Source organism: Anabas testudineus, chromosome 22, assembly GCF_900324465.2.
Source record: "Anabas testudineus chromosome 22, fAnaTes1.2, whole genome shotgun sequence".
Taxonomy (NCBI): Eukaryota; Metazoa; Chordata; class Actinopteri; order Anabantiformes; family Anabantidae; genus Anabas; species Anabas testudineus.
The window spans coordinates 9228134-9253540 of record NC_046630.1 but is presented as its reverse complement, the minus strand read 5'-3'; the positions used below and the strand labels follow the sequence as shown (position 1 = coordinate 9253540).

Genomic DNA, 25407 nt, shown 5'->3' with positions numbered 1-25407 from the left:
TTTTTTTTTTTTTTTTTTTGGTGTGAGCAACAAAAACTGGCATTACATATTTTAAAACCCTATTCAAAATTCTCAGTCTAACCTTCTATAAAACAAAGAAAACAAAACAAAATAAAGAATAAAGGCTACTTCACATAAAAACTTACAACTCCACAAAAAAAATCTCACATATTTTAGTGCACCACTATACGCATGAGGAACTTACAGTATATATCATACTAGTATAATTTTAGGAAAGAAGCATTTTTACTTTTAATGCATATTTATCACAGTCAAAAAAATTATAATAATAATAAAAAAGAAAACACAAAAATCCAGTGGGGCTAGAATTGTCTCCTTCTGTATTTTGGTAGCATTTACCCTTTAACCACCTGAGTGCTACATTGCTAAGATCAATACTGATTGGTTAAAACCTGCCGTTTAACTCACTGGAGGAATGTTTGTTAAACAGAACAGAAGAAAAATAAAAAAGACTGACAGGTGAAAAGGTAGTTAGTAGATCAATACACTGAATGCCCTGCGACAGATTTGGAAAGGCACTGAGAACTGGGCCGGCAGAAATGGTAGCTGTATGCAAACAGATGTTTAGTGCATACCGTCGTCCAATCAGAAAAACAGAAACGCGTAGTTCTCAGTGGCTCAAATCGAACAGGAACCATTAAGCCAAAGTTTAATGGTGGGAAACAGCTGTGACCAAATTCCTCATTTTGGTCACAGTTTCCCAAGTTCAAAATGTATGTACATTGTTACTGAAGGAGAAAAAAAAAAAGCGTGGGCATTTAGTTTTTTGTGCTCAACAAAAAAAAAAAGCCTTTGGCTGACAATAAGGGAGACAGAAAATTGGCACTTGAATGACAAAAGTACAAAAATATATAATTTCCCAATCTCAGGAAAAAAAAGGCACTTCCTAGCTCAGAGATGCAAGAATTTAGGCAGTGTTTAAACACATTGTGCTCTGGAAATTAACTTGCCACTTAATGTCTTATTTTTTTTTATTATTCTTTCAACAGCGTGTTCTTTGAGGCGAGCCGCTGAAAATCTCCCCGACATGTAAAAGGCAAGGTTTGTGACATAAGTACAACTCTGGATGGACGGATTTTAGCTCAAGTTGCTCATTATGGCACAGAGGAACCAATCAAAAAACATTAAAGGCCAATTCGACATTAATAAATAAATAAGCGTATGGCAGACAACACCAAGTGTACAAAGGCTGGTTTGCCACTAATCCAATCTCTGTCTCTACTTGCTGGTGTACAAGCAGGTGTTATAGGCGAAAACACCCACTTTCAGATCAAAGACACAATGTTAGAGAGGAGAGGAAATGTTACGTTTAATGTTAGACAGGTTTGATCCTCATTCTTTGTTCACTGAGACATGAAGAGAAATTGCAGCAGTTAAGGCCGAGTTGTTTTTGTTGTGCAGATTTTAAAAAGTAGGAAAAAATAAAAAATCTGTGGAGGTATCACTCGGTGGGTTAAAGTAATAATCAGGATTAATGAAGTTAATCTTTTGCTCGTGTGTCAGTGTCAATAACTTGAATTAGTGGAGGAGGAAGAAAGCTGGATAGACAAAAGAGAGCCGCGTGAACCCAGGACCGAGTGCACTGACACAGTAATAGAATTAACAACAAACACTGGCAGTGTTTCAGAAACGCACACACAGGAAAGAAAAAGCTTCCCCAAAATTACAATACTAGCTTGCTGTACTGTAATACTCAGCATTTCACACAAGAAGGAATAGTAAGGTTTGATCCCAAAGTTCTTCGTATCAGTATGGTGTGCTGGTTTGTGCCTGAGCACTATGGAAGCTCCTAAATGGCCCAGTATCAGCAGTCATATCAATAAGCTGAATGGAGAGAAGTGTTCAGCTGGTGGTAACTAATGCTACTACCCAGGCATAACCAGCCACGGGGGGGTTGGGGACAACTTTAGGCCATGACACAACTAAACATTTATAAATTCACCTCAAGTTATTTCTACATAACTCACTACGTCTATATTGTGTCATGATGAGATGTTCTGCTCAACATAATTCACAGTGAAATTAATTCTTCTTGAGATGACTAATATGCAGTATTTGGCACAGATTATCACTAGTTCTGCACTGACTAATGTGTGGAAAAAGAGGAGATCTGTCAGAAATGGAGCTTCAGATAGAGGGATTCATTGTTTTTGGAATCTATGAGAGTGACCTCTGTGTACAGACATGACCCCCTTAATCAGAGTGCGCTTTGTTCAAGAGGGGAAAGCTGACCCGTAAATTAACCAGTGACCTCAAGTAACGTGCAGCTCATGTCCCCAGACACTGCGACACTTCCTGCTGTCTCGCAGTGACAGAGAAGGACAGGACAACTAACAAGAGAGTTGTCTCTAACAGAGACGACGAGACACAGCAGCGATGTGGGAACTGAGCGAGGAGGGCAAGTATGAAGAGTGTCAGCAGATTTCTGCAGCACAGAGGTGAGAGTGCGCGAGCGGGAGTGAGGGACGCTTATCAACTCGTGCAGTTTCCAGTTAGGTTGAGTGTGTGTGTGTGTAGTGTGTTTGTGTGTGGAGCTGAATTTTACATTCAGTATATGTGTACAGTAGACTAGTGTCTGATTATGTAGTGTGCTTATAAATGAGTGAGTGTAAGTGGTGCCCAGACACCAGTTTTAATCGTGTTAGTCCGTGAACCAGACCAAGGTCATACATTCATGAAACTGGTTAAAAACACAAGACAAAATATCAGCAAGTTAGTAAAATTCTTACTAAGAATGTTTTATTAAAATAAATGCCAAGAGGTTAATAAGAAAAATAACAGCATACACCATGAAAACTAAATGCAAGCATGTAAAAATACTTATGACAAGAAAACTAATAAAGTAGCTAATGAGTTAAACAAGCTGGGAATTGGCAAGAAAACAAAACAAAATATAACAGGGGAAAAAAGGCAACACTCCCCACAAGAGACAGTTTTCAAGATGTAAAAGAGAAGGTTGAGGGGGGGGGGTGGGGGTGGGGGATGGCTGTTTAGGGGAGGAAAAAAAAAAAAGAAGCAGTGGATTTGATTTAAAAAAAAAAAAAAAGCACTCAGAAACATGATTAATATACATATAAAATGAGATTAGAAAAATACATTATAAACCTGTAACAATGGCTGTTAATTACATTATCATACATGTAGTAGGCAGGCCAGAGAGAATACGGTAGGTATAGAGTTAACCTTTCACCTGATGGACTTTCAGCCTTTCACAATGACACAGCAAGTTGTAACATTGCAGAAGGATTTTTTTTTTTTTTTTTTTTTTTAATACTGTCAAATGCTGAATAGCCATCACTTGCTCCACTTTAATATTGCATTTCAATTTAAAATAATAACACTGAAAAAGATAAATTCATTGACCTTTCGGTGTAACAGCGTGATGAAAGAGCTATGACTAGCAAAACAAACTGCCAAGGGTAATATTGGATCAAAGAATTCCTCAATTTAATATGATGAGTTTATTTCACCTTCCAGCGATAAACTGCCAGTTATTTCAATAACTGAAAACTATTTGGCTGTGAAATAGAGTTGCTTGTTTCATTATCCACTATTTCATTTGTCCATTATAAATCTCATGATTGTATTGATAGTTTGTTGTCAAACTGACATCGAGATACGTGGACTGGATGTTTTCAGTTTGCAGCTGTCGAACCAAACGGGCTTAATGCCAACGGGGACGACGCCCCTTTCATTTTTATTCCCTTGGATGTTATGTATTTTTCTCAGCTCACGATCAAAACATGTTCTGGCAGAAGACTGCGTTGCTATTGGCAGTTCAATTTGTTCTAGGAAGTTAAGTCACAGTCACAAAAAAACAAAAAAAAAAATCAAGACAATATTTCATATGATTATTAAAAAACTAAATAAAAAGAGAACAATATCTGCTCAGGTAGCAGAGTAAAGGGCAATCAGGTAAAGGAAAAGAAAAAATAAATTTTCAGGAAGACAAAACCATGGCACATATTTTAGCTGGTCAAAACGACTGCTATTCTTTTTGCATAGAATAACTTCGGTAACACCACAATAGGTTGGCGGCTACCCTGCTCAACTATTCAGAGCGTGTAACACTTTTCTTTGCTCTCTGCGCCATCCTGGTGGGTGCTGGATATTATTGAACACAACTGGAATACTCAGAACACAGAAACCACTGTTGATAAGGCACTTTTGAACTGATCCTTTTAAAACACTCTCGGCATCTGTCTCGCTCTGACCCTTCGCTAACTTTCCGCAGGTTACGAATGTTTTGGTCTTCGTCTTCCTTTCCAATTACATCCAAGACAACAGCATTTATTCCTCACCCACTCGGTTATTCTGTTTCCCCCTATACTGTTTAAACATTTTTTTATTGGTTTATTTTTTCTGATTTTGTAACTGCAAGTAAAGTATCAAAAGCTAAAATTGCCAAAAATAGACTTTTCAATTTTTTTCTCTTCTCCAGCACCCTGTAAAATTATCTATTTTTTGTTCTCTTCTGTATTTGTATATGCAATGACATATCTACATTTTTATATATTTATATATATTTATATATATATAAGACGTATGTATAAAGCAATTTGAACAGGCAGGCATGGCTTTCACATCCTATTTTTTCTTGAGAGAGTTAAACAAAAGATTTTGGGCTCAGGAGCTAGACTACGATCACAGGGAGGTGTGACACATTGTGGATGCGCTTTTGGATGATTTGGCATGTGTTAAAAATTAAATGTTCACCATTAAAATAATACAACCTCAAAAGTAATTTCTCTAATTTGCAAGGAGGCTCAGATTATGTCCCCCCAGATGTTACACATTTAACCGGGGTTAAAAATAAAAATACAATTCCAAACAAAAGTTGGCCTAATGTTGAGATGAAAACGAAAAAGACAAATAAAACACTGGCAACGTGGCTGATGATAATAATATAGAAGCCAGTTATTATGACAAAAGCGTTTATGTACATAACTTCAACGTGCCCTTCCCCCTAGCAATGTACTGCAGCTGAGTAGCATGTTGATTTAGTGTTAATTGCCTGCGTTCACCTCCTCAGAAAAAATAAGCACTAATACGTTGAAAGTCATCTGACTGACTGCTCCAGCTGAAGGCAGGCACCACAAATTCACACCCTAGCAAACTCTAAAATCACAAAGAGAGCCCTCTGTGAGACAGATGCATAATTGCAGATATATAATTCACTGGAAAACCCTTTGGCTAAATATGCACACATAATACTTTTTTTTGTCTTTTCAAATCACAGCTCAGCTAACTCATTGAGATATTTCCTTGATACATCAGGCACTGGATAATGGATGTAGTGTGGATAGGGGCAGAGCGATGGCCAGTGGCTAATAAGCACTGCTCCAATGTCCCCGAAGCCTCAGCACACCCTACTTTCATTGTAGTATTAATTAAAACACACATAAACCCATCAGCCCAAATTTGCCCTTCCCATTATGCCCTTCATAATTTCATAGGTTCCCGCAGCCTGCTTCAAACATTGGATTGCGTTTTGTTTTCCAGAGATAACCACCTGCCTTATTTTGGCAGTTTAAGCAAAGCTAATTAGTCAAATACGAACAACAAAGAAACCAAAATCAAGTGGAGGAAATGACTCAAAAGTAAAGCAAAAAAAAAGTCAGAAGAAAAAACACATAAATCATAAAAAGCTCAATTTGCAATCATTTCAGCCATGCTTTTTTTGTTTTTACAAACAGACAGAAAGCTGTTTGAGGGGCACACCCAGAATGTGTCAGCTCATAATTACATCTTAGAGCTCAACAACAGCACTACATGTGAAAAATGACAGAAATTAAACAAGTTAATGTGAGTGTAGGTTCTCTTTCCTTCCATTTCTTTTTCTCTTGCAGTAGGTGGGTGTTGGATCAGGGTGGGAGCAGGTAGGGGCTCTTGAGTATTTCATTTTGGAGAGGGGGTGGGGTCATGTCATTACTCTGAAACCAAATGGTTTGCGTCAAGTAGTAGTACTGACGTTTGATACATGCAAGTGAGGTCATCAAATCAAAGTGATTAAAGGAGGGTGGGCAGGGTGGGGGTCTTTATTGCTATATAATTCAGTGCAGATTTCTGAGTAAAACCACAAACACATCCACCCAGCATATGATTCATGAAGAAAAAGAAAGAGAAAGAATGGGAATTAAACTCAATAAACAGAGGGAAAAAATGAATATTACACAACTTTGTTGGGTTTTGTTGTGTTTGTTGTTGTGAAGATTCTGCGTTGGTTTCTATTTTTTGTCAGAACGTGTTAGGGTAACTGTACGGGCAGGCGCCTCTCTCTCTCTCTCTCTCTCTCACTTGTGTCCGAGAGGCTAGCAAAAGGCAATTACCAGTTAACTGATCAGCAGGCAGGCTTGGGGCGGCTCGTCATTGGGTGAAGAGTTCAGAGGTCAGAAGGTCATGTGTTAGTTGCCGGTGGCGGCTAGGTGGTTAGAAACAAAAACAAAACAAACAGAAAAAAAAGATAGAAAGGATATTAGTGTCAGCAAGAAGAGACTGGAATGACATCATTTTAACAATAAAATGAATGCAATCTCTTATGTTGCCCCCTGCTCATAATTCCCCTGCCAATGTGGGACGAGCCCAGCTAATCTCATTACAATCATGATGTTTTCACACCATGATCCCAACTACTAAGCCCCCACCCTGAATCAGGTAGCTTGTTGGTTTAATTTAAGTGCACATTGCCCCCACAACCCCCCCCCCCGCCCCCTAAAAAAAAAGTAGAAGCAAGGAGAGGTCGAACAGACAAACAAAATAACAAAATTCTAGTTTTTTTAGTGTCTTTCAAGTTCGAGTGCAAGTTATAAACAGTGTGATTAGTAGTAAGGAGACTAATGTTTTGTGAGGTATAACTGTGACTAATATTAAATGTGCAATGAATAGATGAATCGCTGTTTCCGATTCTTTCTCTTTATTTAGCAGTATATTTTTATATAATATAAATATACACAAGAACCATAAATACATTTGATATAAAATGCTCAAATATAAAATGACAGTACCTCAAGTACAACTGAAATATTAAAAATGTATTTTAGCTTTATTTCAATATATTTGCAATACACTGGAGAGAATGCAAGCTACCTCAGCTTATGTCTGTGCGTGTCTGTCTTCAATAGAAAAATAAAATCCAAAATAAATTTAACTTTCAAGGTGAAATGGCGCCTGGTAGCAGCATGGCTACCCGTCTTCTGCCTAGAAGGCCTCTCAGATAGTATAGAAATGCTTCTCCTTTTTCTTTGCTCCTTATGAGCCAAGGAGATAAATCATGTATGGGAACAAGCCTGTCCCATTTTAGCTTCTAATCTCACATCAGAGGAATGTCATTATACACCTTTCACACTGCCTGCAAAGTACTACCTGTCCTGGCTTCACAGCTGCATAAACCAAAAGCTGTTAAGATCACTTCTGCCTGAGCTTTGACATATACACAGTCTACACACACTGTATATGTAAGTACTACATGTAAACAAAATGTGCACACCACATTCAACCATTTAGCTGGTGTGGATGTATGGGATAAGAAAATTGGTGGGGAAGAGGAAAACAAAATAATATAACACAGATAATATACAAGTTCTCAACTAAGGCATCGGCATAATAGGCATTATAATCATGGAAATGCATCAGTCAATAGCAGAGTGTAGCTAAGAGACTAAACTGACCTCTGTCAGCGGTCACAATCCTTTGGTAAGGATGGACCCGCGTGTCATGCCGTCTCACTTTAGTAGCCATTGCACCTAGATTGTAACAGGTCCACAAGGTTAGAAACCATTCACTTTGAGGAAGGGAAAAACAGTCATCTTTTACAGTAATAACATTCACATTTGTAACCATTATCATAATAATGCGTGTATAATACAACAATACACTGAATAGCAACATAATACAGATTATAGTACATATACGCACACACACCACATATCTATCTTAAGTGTAGAAAATGCAGTAGAAAAAAAATAATACACCTTTTTGGAGATTAACTTGGTATTTAAAAATGCATAACTTAAGTAATACAATTCCACAGTGCTCCGAGTTATATAGAGGACTCTGAAAAAGGGGCAGGTAAAGGTTACAGGCTCCTGGGCTGTCTGGAAAAATAATGTGATTCTTCCTGTGGGATCCAGAGGAGGATTGAGAGAAATTTGTCTCTTTATTTTGAAAGGTGGGGAAATCCAATACAGGTCTGATGGTAATTGAATAGTGCCAGACACCACCTGCCTCTCTCCCTCTCTTTCATTTTCTCTATCCCTCTCACACCATTTCTCTCTAGGTCAATCTGTTCACAAGCACTAGAAGCTGTCATTTTCCTCCTATGTTTGTCACCGATTTCTTCCTACTGCAGTGCTTGACACTGCCTTGTACATGACAACAGTTTCTGTGCCAGTGTATGTTATTAAGTATAACAAAAATGATGTGATATTTGCAGAAATTAAGAATAAAAATAGAATTCACTCTCAGGGAAAAAGGACAAGTGAAAACCGTTATCAAATCCTACAAGGAATCTATTCTGGCACTGTCAAGTATAATGTGTGTTTTGGATGATGACTATGCAGCTACCTCTACTACTCTGGAGCAGCAGATGCCCTAACATTTCCTCTTCTCAGAGAAGTCAATGGTGGCTGGATACAGCAGCGCAGGCAGTCGAGCCAAGTGCACAAGACTGTGAGAGTATGAGAGTGAATGTGTTCCACAGGGCCCTGTGATGCTGAAGGCACCAATCGATAGAGTGAGTAAATAAAATGCACTAAGCTGGTGTAACCCTGCAAGTTAAAGAGAGAAAAGCCAGTCAGCTGCCCTGTCTGTTCTACACGACTCCCACAGGCACCTCAAATACACAGGTCAGCTAAAATCACACTTGTATCTGCTGTTGCCACATGATGCTGTGGACAACAATAGAAGAACAGTGTGACAAATTAAAGGTGGCGAAAAGTGACAAAGGCCTCTTCTGTCCTAACACAAGAAGCAGCTTTGCCTTTTTTAACTACATCCTCAATACAACATATGGTGTTCATATCCATATGAGGCTATTTTATCAATAGTAGTTCAGTTATCTCTTTGGTAGCAGATGTCTTGAGTTTAAAGCACCTCTGAGAATGAAAATAATACATAGACCCTCATAGTGAACTTTCCACCTAATACAGAAACTATGGGGAACATCAGGTATTAGAACAGAGCTCAAGTTCAAGAGGGGTGAAGCTAAGACAATGGCGAGAGGGGAAGGAGAAGAAAAAAGGGAAGACTGAGGGAATTTAATGAACATCCCCAGTGGGAGTGAGAGAGGGACTATCTCCAGGCATCAAGGCCTGCCTGCAGAGAACAGCACAGAGAAATGATTTCAAAAGCTGCAGAAATCCAAAGGGATCTGCCGCCAGACTGAATATGCCTCCAGGCCAGTGCATGAAAGGGTTAGAGAGCACACTACGTGTATGTGAGCATGTTTCTGTCAGCACGCCTCATTTCACAATGAACCAAGTCCTCCTATATAAACCTTGCAGAAAAGAGGCAATGTAAACCTGAGAGCATAACTGTTTGGCGAGAGCATAACTAAAAACCACAAAGTCCAAGGTATAAAGGGAACTTTCCAAGATCCTAGCCCTCACAAGGTGAGTTTTGTCCCCCTTTGTCATTTTAATACACTGTCCATATGAGCCACATACTGTAGCTGGTCATCCCACTATCAAGAGCTTCACCAGCACATCCACCTTGTGAGTTTGTCTGTTTGCTTTGATCCTCAGGTGGACACAACATATTTACCTTTCAACAAGTCCTGACTGTGGCTCATGGAAGCCGCGTCCAGCACCCCAGCTCCGGGGTAAAACAAGCTTCCCTCCTGTCCAGGCTGGCTAAAGTTGGCCGCTGTACCTGCTGCACCCATGCTTCCCCAGGCTCTCTTACCTAGAACCCCACTGTGCTCGATGGGGTACTCCAGTAGGGAGGTGGGTGCCAGGGCGTAAGGGTACTCGTAGGGGGTAGTGTAGATAAGCCCAGCATCCGGTGTGGGAGGCACCAGGGTGGGGGTGCCATTGGGTAGCATGGCAGCCATCTGAGTAGGCCGGATGAGGTTCATGATGGGGGCCCCAGCTGGTGTTGGGGGTCGGAGTGCTGGGGGAGGCAACACCTGACCTGTGGGGGCCGCTATGAGACGAGGGCCCTGAGCGGCCGCTGCCGCTGCTGCAAGAGAGAACGCAAGGGTGGCTGCCATAAGCAAGAGAGTGAAGGACAGGAGAAGAAAGACAGAAAGAGGACAAGGCACAAAGTGTAGTATGGTTGATCATAATCACAGATGAATAGTGAAAAGTGAAAATACAGAGGAGAAAAAGAAAGGGGAACAGAAAGTGGCAGGGAGATAGGAGAGAGGGGAGGGGCAAAAGGGAAAATTAGTCCATGCAATGATCATGGTGGTGAACCACAAAAGCCACAATCTTTTGCAAAGAAAAACTTAACATAGCAAAGAAAAAAAAACAAAAACAAAAAAACAACCCCTGACACCAACACACAAGAAGCACAAAATGCAGTTGCCACCCCAAATGCATTCTAAGCACACCTATCACCACAGCAACTACATTTATTCACTGGAAATGGCACAGATGAGGTAAACAACACACACATACACACAAACAGAAATGGAGTTGTTGACTGTATGTAGAGGACACAATGCAGCAGGAGCAGAATTCTGAGCTAAATATGGGAGCTTCTTATACTTAAGTTTCTAGTAGTTAAATAAAATGTAGGTCCTCTATAAAGCCAGCAATCCATTTAGTTTGTTTGACAGAAATTAACACAGAAAAATTATTTTTGAAGTGGTTCTGCATGAGCACGTGCTACTAGTCGTGCCACACAAGCTTCCCCAAAGGTCAATTAAATCAAGCAGTCGGTAACTGTGGTTAGCTAGTGGGCTAGTTCATCATGACTACAATTTGAATAAGGAAAATTAAACACTGGTGAAATGATTCACTTTCAGTTTAAATTCACAAATTGGAGTTCTATTAGAGTTGCGTATACAGGACCCAGTTTATGAACATATTTAAATTAAATTCTGAAAAACAACAACATGATGATTTGCATAATCTGCAAAGACTGCACATGATCTGGATTCCTGTATCCAAAGTACAGATATGATTATGCATTCAGAAATGACACTTTGTGATTTAGGCGCAAACACTGTAGATGTGAACTAGTGACTAACATGCAGAGTTGAGGAAGTGAAATATAGCGATGTGCTGAAGGTTTAGAGTCTGCCAACAGCAAGTGATACTGAGCAATTGCATCTGGATGGCGGGGGAGGGGGTGATGATGGAGGAGGAAAGAAATACGCAGGAGAATGGAACAGAAGTCGCCCTACTCATAGTTGGGTAGGTACACATGAATTGTTTGGAGAGCTTGAGAGAAAGAGGTCTGGTAGTGGTCAGAGAAAATATGATGGTATGTACTCAGAGGAGCTGACTACACATTTAATTTCATGAAAGTAAACAGCTTTAGCTAATGAAAAATAAAGGGAAGATCTGTTTTTTATATTAAGAAGTCTGGTCTAAGCACTTAGAAGATAAGTCATGTATTGTGTGAAAAAGACTGATTATGCGCATTATGAATGTGTGTGTGTGACCATGGCAGCTCACTTACGTGTTTTGATGTTGTTGTCTCTGTATGTTCCATTGAGAATCGCTAGCTCCATCAGCTGCATTTTCTTCAAATTGTCTTCTCCCTCAGCCTGTAAAAAAGAAAAATGTTTAATACCTATCCACAATAAGACAATACATATTAATTCCTCACAAGCTCAGGCCCTTTCACACTGTGAGAATACACATAACCATTTTGCCATAATACATTCCTGGGTGTTCTGACATGGGGCAGCTAAATCATTTGGACATGACATGTTTTCTGTCCTCCACAAGCACGAGTTGATTTGGGTTTAGGGAGACAGAGATGGAGATAAGCTAAAGTGCTGTTGTCATGGCAAAGTGCTTTGTTGTTACTAAAATGCTGACAGAGACATTAAGTGTGAGTATGCATATTCATATTCCATATCAGAATGATAATTACTGTAATTTCTTTTCTCCCTTGTGCGCAATCAAATGCGCAATAACCGCCCTGGCTAATGTCAGTCCTGTCAATTAATGTTTGGATAAATAAATACAAAAGCAGCAGCCACTGTCATTATCGCCAAATTAGGGGCTGAAATTATTCACGGAAAGCAATTAAGATAGCACCCCTCCTCCCACTCATACCCATCCATTCCTCCCCTTTCTATTCTGCACCCCTTCCCCACATCCACCCCCCAAACTCCATTTCCCCTGAAGGTACCCAACACTCAATAACCATGACAACACAAAAGCCCCTGTGATTTTCCAGGTTGTACATCATAATTTAAGTAGGGCCTTAAATGAATTACTCTCCAAACCGAGCAGGGCAAAGAAAGGCGGGTGAAGCCTTGCTGACCTCAAATATACCTTTAGTGAACTTACTAATTTCATGCCTTTTGCAACTAAATGGTACAATTTCGATTCTTGTTCTCTTGCTGTTTTATCCCACAAGTACTAACAGTTGCAGACATACACTCTGCACCTAAACACATCATAGGCACACACAGCAAGACAAACCAGTCTATTAGCAGTAACAATAATAAAAGCCAGGAAGCAGATACTGAACTTCTGTTCCGTCTCCGAGTCTGTCTCCTGGACTTATTCGCAGTTCAACAACAGTCTGCTGCTTCATTCAGAGGACAATGAGAAAAGAAAGATGTGTAAAGAGAGAGAGAGAGAGAGAGAGAGAGAAGAATAAAAAAAAAAACTGAGGGCTCAGAGTTAAGCCGTCCCCTGAGACTCCCCTCCAACACAGTCACACAGAGAGGAAGAGAAAGTGTGAGGTTAAGTAAAAGAAAAGGTGACAGAGGTGGGTCTCCTTTGACTAAATGTAAGGCAGTGGCTTCTCTGCAGACACAGTATTCAGCTCAATGTGCGTGCAATATTTAGGATACCACCGAGTTGCCAATTAACAAATCACAGAACTTTTCTCCCTTGCCTTGACTGCCTCCACAGTATCTTTTCATTTAACGTTAAACTCTAAAGAATTTTTAGACTTACATCCTACAAAGAGACAAAAGGCTAGTTGCGAAGACACTCGTGATGCAAGTGTGATAACGTTCATCACATAGCTGTTTATAATTATTTATTCTGTGGCCTAATATGAAAATGATACTGAACAAATGTTTCCACACTACAAACAATTGCAATCTAATTATTAATTCATTATTCACTCTGTTGCACAAAATAACATGGTAATCTACAAATGTGAGCCTACTTTTTAACCAAGCTACAATAATCCTAATCAACACACCAAGTAGGTATAAAAACTGTGTATTCTTCAATAACTTGACAATAACAAGCATTTTTCTTACACACAAGCATACACACCTTCCAGTTCTTGTTTTATTCCCTCACCATTGGTCTTCAAGGTAAAGAAAGAGCCACATGACATTAAATGTCAACAATGATAGCCTACTGGGTTAATTGAACAAGATCAATGTCAATAGCTAACATGGACAAGTAAAACCTCCACTGTCAATAGCCAGAATCACAACCAATTAGATACTACAACCGCTATGCAAACACTTAATGACAGAGGAACTTGAAATAGCTACCTATCACCTTAAACTGTGCAAAGCAAACATTTTTAAATCAAATTTTTTACTGATATACAGTATATTATTTTCCTTTCTGTATTCCTCTTCAGTTGTTTACATCACAAATTAAAATCAGACCTTGACCTCTACAACATTGAAAGCAAATAAACAAGTCTGCTATGTACTAAATGTACTAATGACTCCCACGAATCAAACCGCTGTTTTTCTTCCTTCTTTGTGTGCATGCCTTTGTGTCTCTGCCTAAAACTGTGTCAGTGGCTGTTTGGATGTGCGCCAAGCCAACTTGATAGACAAAACTGAAACAAGAGGGAAGGAAAGAGAAAAAGACAAAACGAATATATAAGTTCAACAGATGCAAATCATGGAGGGGGTTGAATGCGTTACGTATCCAAAGCTTCAATTGTGACAACAATAAATCACAGATTTGTTTTTGCCTTTTATTGTCACTCTATGAAGAGAGCTGTACAAACACTATCCATTCTAGCTTGTTGCAAATTTTCTCTCGCAGATATGTCAGCTGTCTCCCAACAATTGTTTACATAGCTCCTTACACTCTGCTCTCAAATCAAGGTTAGGTATACCTTATGAACAATTTGTCTCTTGGCAGTATGAGAAGTGGAGAACCTCAGAACTTTGGCATCTTTGGAGATGTACTTAAATAGTCTAAGACAAGATTAACCTTTAAAAATTCAAACAGAAATAATGAGCATGTATGTATGTATGTGATATATGAGGCAGAGTACAAGGGGGGTAAGCTTGACGGCAGGCTGCAGCTCAGGACAAATACATGCTGAGATATGAATAGGGGTTGTTTGTGTGTGCTGTATGATGATGGATCTGCAGGGTTGTTGGGGTTAAATGGGCGCAGGGGAAGAGGATGCCACCATCCATCCGACTCTGCACAGGCGGCACACTGCCTGTTGAGAGGGGAGAGACACAAAATAGAGGGCAGCGAGAGGGGAAGAGCACAGATGCCGCTGCTAGGATGAGGTGTGCGCTGCTGTGTGTGAAATGTGTGTATCCCCAGTGGAGTGCTGGCGATATAGCTCCATCTTCTCACTAACACAGTTTGTTAGCTAAAGCTCCCAAACCCCAAAAGATCATTTCTGTTTTACATTTCAAACAAGCTCATTTTCCTCTATCAAACTATATATTTCCCACTGCAACATTCCCTATTTTTCTGTTTTTGTTTCCTGTGGTTCTCTGTAGATGTTTGGGAAGTGTTGGCAATGCAAGTGTCCTCATTTGAGATATACCACAAACAAGATGCCAGATACAAAATGGCTGTAGACAGGAGCTGTGAGATCAGGAGAAACCATAAGTTAATGCTGGAGTGGAGTTGGATTGACTTAAATTGTGTTGTGCTGGGGCAGCTTCCTACTGTAGAAGCAGAGCTTAAATTAATGTTTGATGAACAGTGCAGAGTGCTGCTAACACGTTAATGTTGCCTTGCTCAAGGTGTTGCCTCAATTAACAGGCAACCCAGTCAGTATGCACCACACATAATAAAACATTTACTAAGACACAGCCACCACTTGAGACCATGTCTGTAAGCGTGGTGAATGTATGTCTAACGATCAGGCTGCTGAAGTTTCCAGGAGAGGAATAGCTGCTGTATTACGAAGCAAAAGGGATGAGGAAAGGAAGTTTTACTTTATATCCCTACCATGTACACAGAGATGTGTGTAACAAACACACAAAAACACACACACTCTCCTGTCCATCAGCGAAAAAGCCACTCAATAAAGCTGCTCTATCCACAAGAATCAGATTCAATCAATGAGGCCTATTTGTGAAATCAGCAGAGCGGTAAAAGCTATCAGGGAGGAGCAAGACAGTGGGGTGAGGGAAGGAGGGAATAGGAGGAGGAGGCAGGAGAATGGAGACGCAAGTGTGATGAGCTAAAGTAGGTGAGCCATGTCTCCCTGCCTACCTGACAGCCCTGCGATGGGGTCACTAGATGCATCTAAATCACTGTCATGCTTCACTCTTTGTGTCTCTTCTTGTCAAAGCTTGTGTCCATATGTTGATGAATACAAACTATAGCTAATGCCAACTGTTATCGACAATAGAGCTTATGTTCAGGGTTATTTACTGTGTTTACATGTGGACAGCAACAGGCGACAGGTGACTGGCTGTCTGAGGGTCTTTAAAGAGCTGCACCCTCATTCACCCTCTGACAGCAGAGTCCTAGGCCTTTCCTATCCATCTCACCCACTGACAAAAGGCAACTGGATTAGATGGAATGAATATGCTTATGCCTATGGCTGCAACTGAGGGGGAGTTTTTGCTCATATCTGGCAAGAGCCAGTCTTTGCAGCTCCACTAACAGCTTGGAGAGATGAAATGATGAGCATAGAGAGATAGACAGGTGGAACAAAACAGTATCAAGATGAGAAAAAGTGCTGCAGAGCAAATGCAAGAGAAAGCGTGAATGATTGTCTTTGAGTTGGTGGGGAGATGGAGAGATGTGCAGGAAGAAGAAAGGGATAGCTGGAGAATATGAGACAAGAAAAGACAGACAGCATAGTGAAAACCAATTTATCTGCTCCCTAGTGGGCTGACACTGGCTAAGGCCAGCTTTCTTTCCCTGGCCTCACTGCCAGTCATCACAAATGTGTGTATACACACATACACACATACACACACACCTTAGGCCTTACCAGGGCCAGGGTCAGGCTCTCTCCAAACTACTCAAATTACCTCAGCAGTAAACACAGCCTGCCCTGGATGCCTCTTGGGATACAGAGAGAGGCAGAACTGTGAATGAGAGGGGAGGGGGAAAAATTCAGCAGAAGCAAGGGGAGGAGGTGGTATTAGGAGCCTGAGGGAAGGAGGAGTAGATGACTTCATGTACACAGAGGATTGGAACTGGTAGTGGCTGCAGCTAGTTTTTCTCCCTGTTCCCCTCCCTGTTCCACTCCCTTTTGGTTCCTTCCCAAACTCTAACATCTGGAGGAAAATGATCACTCTTGCTACACTTCCTAGATTGCTTATCAACAATTCCACCCTCTCCAGAAGTGGGGGTGTTACAGTAGAGGAAGCAAGCTTCAAAAACACTCCACACTAAATAAATAAGTGACAAGGAAGTTAAATCAATTGGGAAAAAAAAGAAACATATCTTGCACACCTGATTCCCATGTATTCATAGACAAAACCACAAATCATGTGAACAATGTATATGCATAACACACACACACACACACATACACACGCAAGACCATGAAAAACCCCAAATACTACAAAACGCTACATAAAGATGCACCTTTTCCATTTCTCATAAAAAGCACCTTAAGAGGGTGCCGGAGTAAGTGCTGCATGTCCTTTCTCAAATTCACTGTTGCTCTTTCAAAGGTAATTTTCTCTCGTCTGCCTTCTCCTTGGCTTTTGTGAACATATCTGCCGAGGGAATCGGGCCTCAACTGTATTTTCTTTTTCCCGAAAGACTAACTTCACAATCTCCTGCACCTCTCCTCTCTGACTGTCTTATACCTTCACAACACTCCTGTAAAGCCTCTTTATTTCTCCTTTACTCTTTTGCTCCTTTCCCCACTCACAGACAGCTCTGTTAGCTATGTGCATCATTAGTCATGCTAAACCACCAACACCCTAGCTCATTAGCATAGAAGTGAACCTGACTCCAGTCAGATTATTACAAACACATCATGGCTGCTCCGCCCCATTACTGTCAATCACACAGCTTACTGAGGTACAGTTGAAAGTGGCACATTACAAAGTCAGCTAATTCCTCTGTTAATACTTCACTTTCTAAATCATAACAAATCTCTTAAATGCCAAGGCCTCAGAGCAAATGTGCTGTCCCTGTTCTGTCTGATGTAGTACTGCTGGGTGCCCAGGGTATTACAATATTTTACAGAGAGGTATTCATTTAATTGCTTGAACCCAGTTTACCTTCACACTTCCTTTGGGGTTATCCATAACATGCAATGCAAGTATGGGTGGTAGATGTGGTCTGGTCCATGGCACAGGCAGGGTTTTCTAGATCTATAGAGCTCATGCTAGCCTTTCATTGTGCCGTTGAAAAGTGAGTTGGGCAACCTTGGCCTTGTACTCTGAACATGTGTATCAGCTAACACACAGACTTATAGCCCCGCAGCTCACTGCCTATGGAACAGATTTTTATCTCTCTTTCATCCAAATCTAGATATCCAATAGTACAAGGGGAGAAGCTATGTGACAATTCTGAATTAATCCTGTGTATTCTCAGAAACTGGGTTGGTATTCCATGTAACATAACAGGTTTAAGAGCAGATTAAACTTGATATAAATAACCTACAATTTTATTATTTATTTTACAGATCTGGCAACATAATTTAGACATATTATTACCACCAGCTTAGACAAACAGACAATGTTACATGCTAAGAGCAGCAGAGATCATGCAGTCTAACCATGTTGCGTTGCCCAACAAGCAGCTGTCCATTTCTTCTGCCATCATCTGTTACGGCTACTGACAATATTCCCTGCCATTCCAAACTCGAATTCCACATTTGCCCACTAAATCTCTACCTTATTCACCTACTACCATTCCATTTCTCCCCCCCTCCACTTTCTCCTCCCCTCACTTTATCCTTCATTCCACCAGGCTGCCAGACGGTGTATTGTTCTGTCACTGCAATCCTTTAATGCCATCCAATCGAGCAGGGAATATCTTGAAGGGATTTGGCTAGGGATGATTTAGGAGCTTTAAATACTGCTGGGGATTTGCATCAGAATCAGAGATCCTAACTCAGAACTGATCACTGGAGTTTTCTCCTAAAACAGGAATCCGAGTTATTTCTGTACGATATGAAATTCTAATCTGGAAGCCATTGAATTAATTTATCAGGACATATGCATTCAGTCCAGCATTTCAAAAACATTTGTCAACTGTTTTGAGACCCATACCTTGAGGATACTTGGTGTGTAAGGTTCAGTTCAACCTGACAAAGCAAATTTGTACAAATTATTCAAATCCAATGATTCAAATCAACAATTTTATCTTGTATCAGAGAGATTTCTAAGTCCCTTTTGAAATGGTGAAACAAATCATGTTACCAAAGTGAGAACCGTTTCTATGATAATATAATAATTCCCAAAAGTTGGCAGATGCTGATGCCAATCACACTCAATAACTGTAATCACTGCACTTTTTAAGTGCAAAGAAAATGCATGCTTGAGAGTCACTTGCACTAGTGCACCCAAATAATTTTGCACATTCATATAGTTTACTGGTGCATAGCCGTAGCAGTGCTGCAAAAGGACGGGATGCGCACAGACATTGTTCTGATTAATTAAAATGCCAAATGTCAGCCTGATTAATTGGTCGCCCTATTCTATTTTTTAGTATATGTTACAGACATGTGCTTTCTCTGGAAATGCGAAAACATTGGGAATTCAAAAGAAGATTTTAGAAAAGAAAAAGGAAATATTTTAGTTTCAGCTTTGCTGTACCCCACTAAACACAACCCAAGTTTCAACATGGAAAAACCAGTCACTGCAACAGACAACAAGTGAGGTATTGCAAACATCAACACAAACAAACAAAACAGCGTGAAAGAGAGAAGTAAACAAGGCAAATGAACCCAAGTGAGATAAAGCAAAAACAGAAGGGAGGCTTCTACACTCAAGACACCATAGAGGAGACAAAGAAAGCCATCAGTCCAGAGTTGGCTGGTGGGACTGAGAGAATGGAGTTTGAAATAATTTGAGTGATGGCTGGCAAGGCGATGCACAGACTGCAGGAGCTGACTTTGACAGGCGGCCTTTGGGCTCTCGCTGAGCTCTACACAATCCTATTTTCCTGCCTAAACACTGGGACACACAGTCGCTGGAGAGGCAGAGATGAAAGCAGTGTGTGTGCGTGTTTGTGTGTGTGTGTTCCCACTTTGCAGATGTTGATGCTTGGTCCTGGTAATCCCTGGGGAAGTTCATAAACTATGGCGGGTGGACAATGTATAAAGTAGTGTGTGTATTAGAAAAACAGACAGATAGACAAAGTGCATAAATCTTGATCAACACTGCGTCAATGGAGATGCAAGACCCTAACTACATTTACTCTACAGCTGACCCACAGGCATATGCACACATGAATACATCCACACACATATACACACACTTTTGCATTTTCTTGCCTCTATGTAAAGGGATTAAGGGGACCTTCAAAGAGAGGAAGAGAGATTGGCCAGGGCCCTTCAGGGTCCCTCTACTCACCACTAGAGGACCAGGGCAGATTAAAACTGCCTGGGCCTCTCAGCCTGCCTTGTTACCTGTCTTGTTAACTGCCTCCTCTTCCTGCGTGCAGTATTACGATACTTGAACCCCCCCTACCAACCACCCAGAGGAACCAAGCACAACCAGGTGGATTAGAAATGAGGTTATTTTACAATGATGTGAGAGCCCTTGGTGGTTAGGGACTAAACTGCATGTGTAAGTGTGTGAACTGAAATTAACAGGACAGCACAAGTGGGCAAGACAATTTTGTAAGTGGTGCAGAGGGCTTGTGTACAATGCACCTTCACTGGGGATCATGGCAGACTTAAAAATCTAAATAAATTAGACAGAAGAAGAAACAGGCCTAATTCCCCTTAGAGGAGAGAAATGAATAAGAGATGGATTAGCAATGGGATGATGTTTCAAGGAGAAATAACAGATTAAAGAACTCAGAAGAGAGTGACGGATAGCACTTGTTGAATGCATGATTAGCCTGAGGTTGGGTTTACAACCACAAGTGACAAGTTTCCTAACTTAAGCCTAAAGCCATCAAGACAATAAGTGACTTACCAGCAGTATTTTTTTACTTTAGCATCACAACAATTAGGCCGGTTCATCAGGTTTGGAATAGTGATTATTTGCTGACTGACTACTCATGGGTATTGAACTAATACATCTCTATTTAGCCGCGTATAACATAAATTAATTTACATAAATACTGTACATGGAAGTGCATATGTCCATGCTTACCCAAATGTCCACAACAATGAATGACAGATGAGTGAAACAAGTGAAAAAAAGAAATTGAATAAAAGAATCCATTCCACACAAATCTGCAATATAAATATTTCCGTCTTTATGTTTTCAACACATCCTGTAGATGGCTCTGTAAGCAGACTCCTGATGATGATGGGGGTCCGTTGAGTAAGAGTAAATCAAAGTTACACTGCTTCAGTCCTTGTTTCCTTTCCTACCTTTCATTTCTTGCTTTTTCTCTGGATAGATACACCTACTATTGCCATGATCACAAGGCTAAATTAGTCAAATGTGCTTTGAATTGTTAAACATAATCTAATTAGCATTTATTTAAAATGGATGCAGCTCTATCTGACCAGCAGACTTGGAGCAGACAGTTTTCAAAACGTTTTATTTAGCTAAATTCAGGAGGAAGAATGGTCAAGCCTCTTCAGACTGAGACTAGCTGAAGAAGTCTGCCTGAATAATGTCTTCCAGGGCTAGGGCCAGGAAATTAAAGAAGAGGAATACAAGGCCAGGGAAAGCTGCCAGGCTTAGGCAGGTTTTTCCCAACAGGGGTATCGTTTCTTTAGGGTCAGAACCACCTGTCTGCCCCCCAGGAGAGCCATGGAGCTTGAGATGAGGAGGCACAGGCAGATGGAGATATGGAGAGGAGGAATGGTAAGGAAGGAGCCCTCAGGCCAAGACCAGTGTCCCTCCTGTCAGGTGGAACTTGGCACACATGGAAAGAAGCTCAATGGTTACCTTATATAGTACTGCAACAAAAAGCTTGTGCTTTTTGTGGCACTTCCACTCCACCAAATGTATGGAATACCTTTTACATACTATAATGTATTAGCAACTCTAAAGTTTTTGAGTGACTAGCACAGCAAATAGATATCTCCAGCTTCTTACTAATGTGTGTGTTGCTAATGGGAAGAGGTCACCTTCAGGCCAGTGGAGAGACAGTAATAGAAGGCACGTGTGAATGCCTTGTCAATTCAATAACCAAGGCCTGCAGACAGCAATACAGAGGGTAAAAAGTATAAAGAACATACAGTGGGGGAAACCAGTAGACAAAACCACAGAAAAAGAGAAAAGGAACTAGTACAAAAGAATGAATGTGCAACTTTATTTGACCTAATACTGCACTGTAGGTGGTATAAAAATAATAGCTCCCAGATTTGTCTTCCAGTTAGGTATTTAATTTTTAACCTAGTCTGAACTGGTGCATCAGTATGCAGTCTGTGTCTTGTTTGAGACCATTTTCAGGTATTCCAGGTAATGAATCAAGAATTAGGCTAGAGGAAATAAGCGTTAGCAGTGTTTCATGTGACATGGCCAGTCATACATCTCACATACTTATTAATGAAATTACATGACATGTTGATCATTAATGATGTGAAGTGTCGCAAAATCACATGTATTTCCTGTGCTACAAATGTTTAAGTGGTCAAATTCCAATTACCCACTTATCACCTCTAGATCATTAATCACACAGTTTTAGCATTTGCCCTCCTTTGCTCTCTTGGTTACAGAGTTTTAATGTGTCTGTGAAGAACCTGTCTGTTTTACCAGTACAGTGAAGGCTGAATAAATGAGTAAATAAAGTGTGTGAGCATATGGAAACAGATAATGAAGCAAAGTAGAGGATAAATAATGGCTGGGAGTGAATGGTCACACTGGCTCCAGGTCAATGTCAGTCCCTACCGATTGAGAAAAGCTTAAAAAAAAAAAAAAAATAAATTAATAAAAAAGACTACACATACCCACAAACACATGCCTCCCCATCCCAATCAATCAACAAGCATCCACATACACACACTGAAAGTAAGAAAACAGCATAACATCACTGGAGGAGGAGCACAATGATGCAGTCTTGTCGTCTCAAGTAGAGGTCACCAAGTCAAAGAAGCCAATTAAAAAGATGATTAACATTCATGTGGGAGATGCAGCGCCTATGTGCAGGTGGGATGGGCTCACCATTCTCTCTCTCTCTCTCACACACACACACACACACACACACACACACAGAGCAGTGAACAGTACAGTCCAGCCTGTTGTAATGGTGGTGTCTTGGGAGGTGGAGATCAGAAGGTTAATATGATCTAATCCAACTCCTCCATTAGCCTGATGAAGGTAATAACAGCCTTCAGGGAAGGAAAAGCTTCCAGGTTGACTAAAACCATCCATCTACTGTCTGGCTGCAAGGCCTTTAAGCCTACTTGAGCTGGCTGACGTGGTAGAATGATGGCTACTTTTGGCATTTGTCACATTTACATGCATACAATTGTACAGGGCACAATAGCCAATATTCTACATATTCATCATGCTATATCTGTCGTGCATGTCACACTCTTACCGACATTATGGCAGAAATCTGATGTCTAGGAAACAAAACAAAACTATACAACCATTTTAGTTCTCAAGAACAAAATACACAAAGAGAATGTGAAGTTACAATTAAAATATAAAAGTTGCAGTTTAACATTAATTACACTAATACCAACACATGTTGGCAAGTACTGCCTGCAGAAGTACTAAAGTGGTTTGATCAAGCACTATTAAAAGCATCATCCAAGCCAATAAATTAGGCTCACTGAGTAATGTAAGCTTCTGTTCATGAACATGTCTGTCTGCCATGCATGACAAAGGACGCGAGGGAGGGGACATAGATTAAGAGTAAATAAGAGGAGAATGGTAGTGATAGGTAGGCCTAGCCGAGAATAAACATCATTAATTGGAGAGGCACACATGGATGGATGCAGCCAGATGGTGTTTTGTACTCATTTGTCATACACTGCTGACAGAGAGCGAGGAGAGTGAGAACTAGAAAAAAAAAAAAATAATAATAAAAAAACAAAAAAAGGTGTTTATTGATTGCAAAGTCAGTACACTACTGCCTAGAACAGACTACCACTGTTTAAAATCTAGCTTTGCTTGCTCTGCATCATCTTGTTTCTGCGCCTTTTCTGTCTGAGTGGCTCTGATGGTGCTGCCATTGTAACACTCTGCCAAGCCGGATGCATACTGGCGAGTACAGACACAACACCCCGCAGATTGCCAAACTTGGCTCCCATTGAAGTCCATCTGTCTGCCTTTTACAAAAACACCATCTACTGTATGTTCTTCCTCAAAGGTGGTCCACACAAGAGAGACAAATAGGAGAGAGGAAAGAGAGAGGTGATTAGATATTCTCAAGGGGAGAAACAGACAGGAACAAAAACAGAGGGGCATACACATTTGTCCAAAAGACAACCTTTTCTGTGGCCTAGAAGGACTACATTGTCACTGCAAATGATAAAGAGTTCCCACTTTGATTTGCACTGCCAAGACATTTAGAAAAATGAAAGGAATTAAAAGATGAACAAAAAGAGGAGCAAAAAAATGACTGAAAATGTATAATGTGAACTAGAACTGTATAAATGTGAAAATACTACAAATGGTACTGTAAAGAGGGCTAATAGAAAGATGGAGGAAACAAAGAGGGGAATGGAGCATAAGAGGGTGCAGTGAGCTTGAGGCAGGTAGCAGGACTGGGTTCCCACCATGCTGCAAGTTGAGAGTAGTGCTCGAGGCCACTGGTCTGCCTGGGCTGTTACCATACTCACTTTGTTCTCAGCATTGACAGTTTCATTCAGAGAGACATGCACTTGGATCTCCAGGGCTAAAGTGCCCCAGCGCCAGCAAGCTCTTTCTTTTTCTGTGTGCTGTTCTCCTTTCAAACCTAACCTTTCCTGCATGCATGCGTTTGTGTGTGTGTGCGTGTGTGTGAGAATGTTTCAAGGCTAGCCAAATACCTCTCCTAATGTACTCTAGGTACCTTGCGGCGGGTGCCTGCTGTCACTGCACTGGAACAGATTTAGAGCATTGTGGCTGGCATGGTGAAGAATAAAGCTGCCTTTATCAACCCATCCCACAGAATTTAAATACAGCAAGTGTCTTCAGTTCTTAAAAAAAAAAAAAAAAAAAAAAAAAACATCTGTAGATTTGTTCCTAAACAACTTGTTTCATATTTTTCAAATTTTATTCTAAGGAACACATTCAGCTGCACATTAACAAAATAATCTGCTAAATAATGTACAGACAAGCTGCAGAGAAGAATCTATTGCTAAAATTACTAGCAAAAAATGTTGCTATCCATTAGTGACAGCTAAAACAACCTATCCCAAGCAGTGCTTTAAATTCTATGCAGTAAATGCAACAATGCCTAAAAATCAGAAGGATGCAAGCTGAATATCAGTGCTCTTTAGGCCTACAAATGGTAACTGCATTAGAGTTTAGTGTTGCATTTTGATAACCTCAGTGTCTGAACTAAGTAACCAGCTGTGAACTAGAGTAATGTTGCAACACAAGCGGGTTCATGACTTCTCTTGACTTCTCAATTTCCTTATCTTATGAGCGAAGTCTGTTGTGATCATTTTTCCCTTTGAAAAAAAAGTGTGCTTTCCTCGTTTTGGCTCATTGTGTCAACAATATAATCAAGCTGATGTGTTCTAATAGGATGACATGTGCAGAAGAGATGACCGAGATGCATAGTTGCAATCAACAGATACATTTATGGATTGGCTCATTGTAACCATGTGTATTCCTTTTGCAATTATCAAGATCATTTTATAACAGACTATGTAAATAGCTGATATAGTGTAATTTTTTGTGCCATATTCCTGAGCACAGGTACCTTTATTATAAAAACACTGGCAAAGACCTAATACACATCATTTCAATGTTCATCATGCAAATTTTGTTTGACAAAAATAGTACAACTGGAAGGAAGATTATTAATAAGATAT

At 40.4% G+C, this 25407-nt stretch overlaps 1 protein-coding gene across 6 annotated transcripts in view; it reads right to left on the bottom strand.

Moving 5' to 3' along the window:
• Positions 1–336: 336 nt before the first annotated feature.
• Positions 337–25407, bottom strand: part of qkia (QKI, KH domain containing, RNA binding a) — a 70776-nt gene continuing 45705 nt past the window's right edge. The window contains exons 5-8 of one of the 6 annotated variants that reach the window (XM_026338936.1): positions 11647–11734; positions 9781–10221; positions 7689–7763; positions 337–6442 (exon numbers count right to left, since the gene is read on the bottom strand). In XM_026338936.1, the coding sequence (XP_026194721.1) occupies positions 6426–6442; positions 7689–7763; positions 9781–10221; positions 11647–11734 (621 nt within the window). In that variant the 3' untranslated portion in view covers positions 337–6425. Of the gene's footprint in view, positions 6443–6990; positions 7764–9780; positions 10222–11646; positions 11735–25407 lie in introns of those variants that run through there. The other 5 variants (XM_026338940.1, XM_026338939.1, XM_026338937.1 and 2 more) reach the window with 5 other exon arrangements.